General features: G+C 43.8%; 2 protein-coding genes across 7 annotated transcripts in view; one reads left to right on the top strand and one right to left on the bottom strand.

Moving 5' to 3' along the window:
* The first annotated feature begins 68 nt into the window (after window positions 1-68).
* LOC131350183 (glutathione S-transferase kappa 1-like) lies at window positions 69-2,377 on the top strand. Of its 3 annotated transcripts, XM_058385418.1 has the most exons (8): window positions 69-373; window positions 448-519; window positions 853-934; window positions 1,457-1,585; window positions 1,669-1,814; window positions 1,896-2,012; window positions 2,110-2,203; window positions 2,284-2,377. In XM_058385418.1, exons 1-8 carry the CDS (start codon window positions 245-247, stop codon window positions 2,331-2,333), a joined length of 819 nt encoding a protein of 272 aa, XP_058241401.1. In that variant the 5' UTR covers window positions 69-244; the 3' UTR covers window positions 2,334-2,377. The 3 variants fall into 3 exon arrangements, with proteins under 3 accessions (XP_058241401.1, XP_058241462.1, XP_058241428.1); XM_058385479.1 differs by lacking the exon at window positions 1,457-1,585; XM_058385445.1 differs by lacking the exon at window positions 448-519.
* Window positions 2,378-2,551: 174 nt separating this feature from the next.
* The window catches only part of styk1b (serine/threonine/tyrosine kinase 1b), a 15,788-nt gene continuing 10,801 nt past the window's right edge, over window positions 2,552-7,538 (bottom strand). For all 4 annotated transcript variants that reach the window (XM_058385373.1, XM_058385383.1, XM_058385328.1 and 1 more), the window contains exons 6-10: window positions 4,504-4,575; window positions 4,126-4,334; window positions 3,881-3,921; window positions 3,569-3,665; window positions 2,552-3,242 (exon numbers count right to left, since the gene is read on the bottom strand). In XM_058385373.1, the coding sequence (XP_058241356.1) occupies window positions 3,044-3,242; window positions 3,569-3,665; window positions 3,881-3,921; window positions 4,126-4,334; window positions 4,504-4,575 (618 nt within the window). In that variant the 3' untranslated portion in view covers window positions 2,552-3,043. The remainder of the gene's footprint in view (window positions 3,243-3,568; window positions 3,666-3,880; window positions 3,922-4,125; window positions 4,335-4,503; window positions 4,576-7,538) is intronic.

Raw genomic sequence — 7,538 nt, forward strand, 5'->3', positions numbered from 1 at the left:
CAGATTCAGAGAGAGATGGTAAATATGCCAACACCATGCAGGAAGTGATGGCTTGGATGGAAAAAAAGTGAGGAAAGAGAGGAGAAAAGTGTGTGTACCGTAATGAAAATAAAAATTAATATCAGCTTCTTAACACGTTTTTTTAAAAGCTTTCAAGCACAAAACAACACGGATTTATTCTGTCTGCGTTTGCCTCAGCCCTTGACTAGGAAACAAAGGGCAGTCACGTGACTGTTTTTGATTCATGAGTCGACGCAAAATGAGTCAAGTGACTCGTTGCGATTCAAATGATTCGAATCTCTTGAACTTTGGCACATTTCCGCGACCTCACTGTATTCTACAGGTCTCCTGTGCAATTTTAAGAAAACACCAGGTATGTAAATGAAAAGCAAACATACAAAAACCCTGCAATTCGATTATTTAAACCGCTAATTATTTTACACGCAGATGTCCAACTCCAGGAAAAAGATTGAATTGTTTTACGATGTGGTTTCGCCGTATACCTGGCTGGCTTTTGAGGTTAGTCCCAAAGTTCAAGTTTACCATCAGCTATTTTTCCTGGGAGATTTTTTAACACTGAGGAATACGTACAAATCTTTATTTTTAGCGCAAATAAACCTATACAACCCGATGAACCAATTAAAATGTGAAGCTGGAATGATTGACAGCTGCCGGAAGCCCCGCCTCCTTCCCTATTTTAATCAGTAATCTCTTGACGAAAAGTGAGGAAAAAGTGCTAAAAGGATGAACCATACGTACGCCAAAGTGTCAAAACTTTACAAAGAATTTTAATAGTAACGATAATTAGAAAGTGATGTGAAGAATGAAATTCAACCTTTCCACTGTGTTCAGGTGCTGTGTCGGTACAGAAAAGTCTGGAACGTCGAACTGAAACTTCGCCCCGCCTATTTGGGCGGAGTCATGCTGGGATCAGGTAAGTAACAAAAACATATAGCACAGTATTAAATGGATCCGTACCGGAAACATGATTTGTACTGCGCACGCGCCTACTCCTTGTCCGTATTCATAATACTGTTGTTATAACACTACTAAATGTTATAATGTGTAGTTGGCAGCAATTTCGCGCACGCGCAGTACAAATCGTGTTTCCGGTAGGGATCGAGTAGCGAGTGGCGATCTGATTGGCTCTTTACACTTCCTTGGATAGACGCTTCATAGAGTTTCTGACTGAAAACACACAAACAAATAAATATCTAGTTATCCATGTGGACGAGTGGTTGGCTCTGTGATTGGTCATTTTCACTGTCTCAGAATGCTTTATATTGTGAATGTAGGCGGGGTTTTACTAACCTGCAAGCTAATTAGTAAAACTGGTTCTCACAATGGCTGTCTGAAAATTATGGACCATAATTCAGACCAATGCTAACCAGGATTTTCAGATTAAAACTCTAATAAAAAACAAAACAAAAACAAAACGGTGTGTGTGTGTGTTCAGGTAACAGCTCACCTGCATCCGTGCTAAATAAACGTCGGTACATGACGAAGGACCTGAACCGACTGGCGGCTTACATGAACGTCCCTCTGCGTCACCCGTCCGACGTGTTTGAGGTCATGTTTAAGAAAGGTGTTTGTTTTGTTTTTCTTTGCCAAACGTCTCATCATTGTTAGTTTTGTAACCTTTTGTAAATCTCTCTCTCTCTCTCTCAGGATCTCTCACCGCGATGCACTTTATAACAGCCGTAGCCGAGAAAGAGAAAGACAGCGATCGCCTGGTGGAGAACGTTTCTAGAGAGCTGTGGAAGCGAATCTGGAGCACGGATCAGGACATCTGTGAGCCAGTGTCTCTCTCTGAGGTACCCCTAACAGGTCGGAGTACACGTTTCTATCTCAAAAGCAGAAATAACTGTATTAATAATTTGTTCGATGTTGCCCAGGCAGGACTGAACGCTGGTTTGTCCTCCATCGAAGTGGAAGAACTACTTAGCTTGGCTCAGTCTCAGCCAATCAAAGACAAGCTGATGCAAACTACACAAGAGGCACTCGACTACAAGGTTAGCATCGAGTCACTTCCTTCCTCTTACTGATCACGTTTCATTAGTGTTTAGTGATTAGATTGATGTCTCACTTTCTGTCCATCTTTTTTCGCAGGCGTTTGGGTTTCCTCTCATTGTCTGTCACGGCGATGGAAAACCTCAGGTGTACTTCGGATCGGACCGATTCGAGCTCATTGCTCACTGCATCGGTAAATCCGATTCATTTTTGTTTTCAGAAATTTTATTGTACTTCAAAAATACAAATCTGTATTTGCATATTGTCTTTCAGGAGAAAAGTGGCTCGGTCCTCAACCTGACAAGCCAACGTCACATCTTTAACAACACCCTGTTATAAGTACTATTTCAATAAAGTGTGCAGCTACTCCTGTGTGTGTGTGTGATGAGATGAATGTTGCTGGACTAGAAAGTCGAGTTTGTTTGGTGTCTATAGGTGGGATGAAGAATGAAAAACATGCTGACGGTACGAAGCTTTTTGTAGGACGTCACGGTAGAGGAATGATCTGAGGTAGCTGAGGAAAAGGCACAGACTCGAGGACTATGTGATTGGTCTTCTTTTATTACGTCTCAAGTGAGACAGTTTATTTGGACATTTACAGTTTTTTTTTCCCCTCAGGACCCATTTAGAAAGCTGTAAAGATGCATAGAAAGTACTGGAAACTGAATCTGGTGTTGGATTTGCTCAAACTGGGACTCATTAAAATGGCACAAAGTTGATTAAGTGTGAAACACTGTGCAGAGTTGTTGTTTTTTGTTTTAAATATGTATACAACAATATAAATCTGTCGTTAATATAAACTGCTAGGTTACAGGGTAATAATGTTCATTTGGGCTGTACCAATGGCCTGTGTTGCGGGAGGGGGAGGTGTTGTGAAGCCGGGTTGTACCATTTTTCCACGGTGCAGGTTAAACTGGTGGGAAATTAAAGGTTATACCATCATTTTGGTCGTACTGAGGAAGTAAATACAGAGTCCAAGTCCAGCTGAGTCCTTTTTTTGTGGGGCTTTCAAATCCCCCAAAATCCCGTTGGGTCAGAAAACGGTGTAGTTATTATACGCTTCTCCATATCCCGCCTCCTGAAGGTAATGCCCGATGGTGATTGGCTGAGACGCCCGGAGAACCGTTCTGTCGTTGGCACTTTTCTCTCCTGATTGCAGTTTGTGTCTCAGCTCAGCCAATGACAAGCGGTCTTGTTCTTTCCAGTGACAGCAGCTTTTAATGATGGTGTGTCTGGAAGCGGAAACGAATTCGGTTTTATTCCGTCAGTTAAATAACACTTAACATGGAATTTTACTTCAAAGAGAGAGACACACAGAGAGAGAGAGAGAGAGAGAGAGAGAGAGAGAGAGAGAGAAAGGACAAAATAAAGAGATGAAACATAGAATGAGTAACAGAAAATAAAGAGAAAGAGTTAGATGTGTGTGTATGGATAGGGAGAGAAACAAAAAGTGAGACAGATAAAAAAAAAATGGACGTGTGTGTGTTAGATGTGTAGATAGATTAGACAGAAAAACAGGTAGACATACAGTGTGTGTGTGTGTGTGTGTGTAACGTACAGTGAGTTAGAGCACCCGTGTGGTTTCTTCAGTGATTTTCCTCTCTGGAGAAACTGCAACAGTTCATTAACGGGAACCTCAGCAAATGGAGCCTCGCCTGCCCCGAGAACAAGACATCAGACATTAGACCAGAGAGAGAGAGCGAGAGAGTGTAATAGAGATAGAAAGATAGAGAGAGTGTAATAGAGATAGAAAGATAGAGAGAGTGTAATAGAGATAGAGAGTGTAAGAGAGAGAGAGAGGGACAAAGAGAGAGAATGTAATAGAGAGAGGGAGAGAACTAAAGAAGCTGCGAAAGAAATCATCACTCACCGAGAGTCACCATCTCGTACAGCAGCAGACCAAACGACCACCTTTCGACAACCAAAAACAGAAGAACCTCAGTATTCCTGCTTTCCTTTTCCCCCTTTCCTAGCTAGCTCTGTTACTCAGCTCACTCTTTGCTACACATTTTCACAACAGGTAAAATAGCTAGCTAACGATTAGCGATGAGTTTGCTAATCAGCAAACCGATTCCAAACACTGTCTTAGCCACACTGAAAAGAGAAGTACCGTACACGTCACTCTTCTGGCTGGCTGCTCTGTTAGCCAGGATTTCTGGTGCCTGCCATTTCTTCTGCCCGGGACTGTTTTTGTAATTATAGCCGTACGTTTTCCTCATGTACACATCGCCGAGACCCCATAGCTTAGCTGTGCGCATCTGGGTAACTAACACGCTGCGGGCTTTGATGTTTCCGTGAATCAGATTTTTGGAGTGAAGGAAATCCTGTTTCCAGAAAAATTAAATACGAAGAGAAGACATGAGTTAGTCAGCGAATCCGCAAAAGTGTTATTGGCATGTATTTTAGGAGCTAACGTTCTAGCTAATTAGCTAATAGTTGTTAATGTGTGAGGAAATATATTAAGCTTTGAACATGAGCGTGAAGATTTCTCACCAAAGCGGAAGCCACCTGAGAGGCCATAGTGAAGATCTGCCTCTCGGTCATCACTCCAGAGTCAGGTCCTGCCTGTCAATAATAATAATAATAATAATAATAATAATAATAACAAAAACAACATTTTTTAAATTTAAGTTCCTTATCTCTCTCTCTCTCTCTCTCTCTCTCTCTCAGTGTGAGTGTATGGTTCCTCACCTGTCTGTCTGTTTGTCTGTCTGTGTGTGTGAGTGTATAATTCAGTTCCTCACCTGTCTGTCTGTCTGTCTGTCTCTCTCTCTCTCTCTCTCTCTCTCAGTGTGAGTGTATAATATGGTTCATCGCCTGTCTGTCTGTCTTTCAGTGTGAGTGTATAATACGGTTCCTCACCTGTCTGTCTCTCTCTCTCTCTTTCTCTCTCTCTCTCTCTCAGTGTGAGTGTATAATATGGTTCATCGCCTGTCTGTCTGTCTTTCAGTGTGAGTGTATAGTACGGTTCCTCACCTGTCTGTCTGTCTGTCTGTCTCTCTCTCTCTCTGTCTCAGTGTGAGTGTATAGTACAGTTCCTCACCTGTCTCTTTCTCCCTCAGTGTGAGTGTATAGTACAGTTCCTCACCTGTCTCTCTCTCTCTCTCTCTCTCTCTCTCTCTCTCTCTGTGTGAGTGTATAGTACAGTTCCTCACCTGTCTCCCTCTCTCTCCCTCAGTGTGAGTGTATAGTACAGTTCCTCACCTGTCTCTCTCCCTCAGTGTGAGTGTATAGTACAGTTCCTCACCTGTCTCTCTCCCTCAGTGTGAGTGTATAGTACAGTTCCTCACCTGTCTCTCTCTCAGTGTGAGTGTATAGTACAATTCCTCACCTGTCTCTCTCTCTCTCTCTCTGTGTGAGTGTATAGTACAGTTCCTCACCTGTCTCTCTCTCTCTGTCTCAGTGTGAGTGTATAGTACAGTTCCTCACCTGTCTCTCTCTCCCTCAGTGTGAGTGTATAGTACAGTTCCTCACCTGTCTCTCTCTCCCTCAGTGTGAGTGTATAGTACAGTTCCTCACCTGTCTCTCTCTCTCTCTCTCTGTGTGAGTGTATAGTACAGTTCCTCACCTGTCTCTCTCCCTCAGTGTGAGTGTATAGTACAGTTCCTCACCTGTCTCTCTCTCTCTCTGTGTGAGTGTATAGTACAGTTCCTCACCTGTCTCTCTCTCTCTCTCTCTCTCTGTGTGAGTGTATAGTACAGTTCCTCACCTGTCTCTCTCTCTCTCTGTGTGAGTGTATAGTACAGTTCCTCACCTGTCTCTCTCTCTCTCTCTCTCTCTGTGTGAGTGTATAGTACAGTTCCTCACCTGTCTCTCTCCCTCAGTGTGAGTGTATAGTACAGTTCCTCACCTGTCTCTCTCTCTCTCTCTCTCTCTCTGTGTGAGTGTATAGTACAGTTCCTCACCTGTCTCTCTCTCTCTCTCTGTGTGAGTGTATAGTACAGTTCCTCACCTGTCTCTCTCCCTCAGTGTGAGTGTATAGTACAGTTCCTCACCTGTCTCTCTCTCTCTCTGTGTGAGTGTATAGTACAGTTCCTCACCTGTCTCTCTCTCTCTGTGTGAGTGTATAGTACAGTTCCTCACCTGTCTCTCTCTCCCTCAGTGTGAGTGTATAGTACAGTTCCTCACCTGTCTCTCTCCCTCAGTGTGAGTGTATAGTACAGTTCCTCACCTGTCTCTCTCTCTCCCTCAGTGTGAGTGTATAGTACAGTTCCTCACCTGTCTCTCTCTCTCTCTCTCTCTCTCTCTCTCTCTCTCTCTCTCTCTCTCTGTGTGAGTGTATAGTACAGTTCCTCACCTGTCTCTCTCTCTCTCTCTCTCTCTCTCTCTCTCTCTCTCTCTCTCTCTGTGTGAGTGTATAGTACAGTTCCTCACCTGTCTCTCTCTCTCTCTCTCTCTCTCTCTGTGTGAGTGTATAGTACAGTTCCTCACCTGTCTCTCTCTCTCTCTCTCTCTCTCTGTGTGAGTGTATAATACGGTTCCTCATCTGTCTGTCTCTCTCTCTCTCTCTCTCTCTCTCTCTCTCTCTGTGTGAGTGTATAGTACAGTTCCTCACCTGTCTCTCTCTCTCTCCCTCAGTGTGAGTGTATAGTACAGTTCCTCACCTGTCTCTCTCCCTCAGTGTGAGTGTATAGTACAGTTCCTCACCTGTCTCTCTCTCTACCTCAGTGTGAGTGTATAGTACAGTTCCTCACCTGTCTCTCTCTCTCTCTCTCTCTCTCTCTGTGTGAGTGTATAGTACAGTTCCTCACCTGTCTCTCTCCCTCAGTGTGAGTGTATAGTACAGTTCCTCACCTGTCTCTCTCTCTCTCTGTGTGAGTGTATGGTTCCTCACCTGTCTGTCTGTTTGTCTGTCTGTGTGTGTGAGTGTATAATTCAGTTCCTCACCTGTCTGTCTGTCTGTCTGTCTCTCTCTCTCTCTCTCTCTCTCTCTCTCTCTCTCTCTCTCAGTGTGAGTGTATAATATGGTTCATCGCCTGTCTGTCTGTCTTTCAGTGTGAGTGTATAATACGGTTCCTCACCTGTCTGTCTCTCTCTCTCTCTTTCTCTCTCTCTCTCTCTCAGTGTGAGTGTATAATATGGTTCATCGCCTGTCTGTCTGTCTTTCAGTGTGAGTGTATAATACGGTTCCTCATCTGTCTGTCTGTCTCTCTCTCTCTCTCTCTCTCTCTCTCTCTCTGTCTCAGTGTGAGTGTATAGTACGGTTCCTCACCTGTCTGTCTGTCTGTCTGTCTCTCTCTGTCTCAGTGTGAGTGTATAGTACAGTTCCTCACCTGTCTCTCTCTCCCTCAGTGTGAGTGTATAGTACGGTTCCTCACCTGTCTGTCTGTCTGTCTGTCTCTCTCTCTCTCTGTCTCAGTGTGAGTGTATAGTACAGTTCCTCACCTGTCTCTCTCTCCCTCAGTGTGAGTGTATAGTACAGTTCCTCACCTGTCTCTCTCTCCCTCAGTGTGAGTGTATAGTACAGTTCCTCACCTGTCTCTCTCTCTCTCTCTGTGTGAGTGTATAGTACAGTTCCTCACCTGTCT

This window comes from Hemibagrus wyckioides, linkage group LG01 (assembly GCF_019097595.1).
Source record: "Hemibagrus wyckioides isolate EC202008001 linkage group LG01, SWU_Hwy_1.0, whole genome shotgun sequence".
NCBI lineage: Eukaryota > Metazoa > Chordata > Actinopteri > Siluriformes > Bagridae > Hemibagrus > Hemibagrus wyckioides.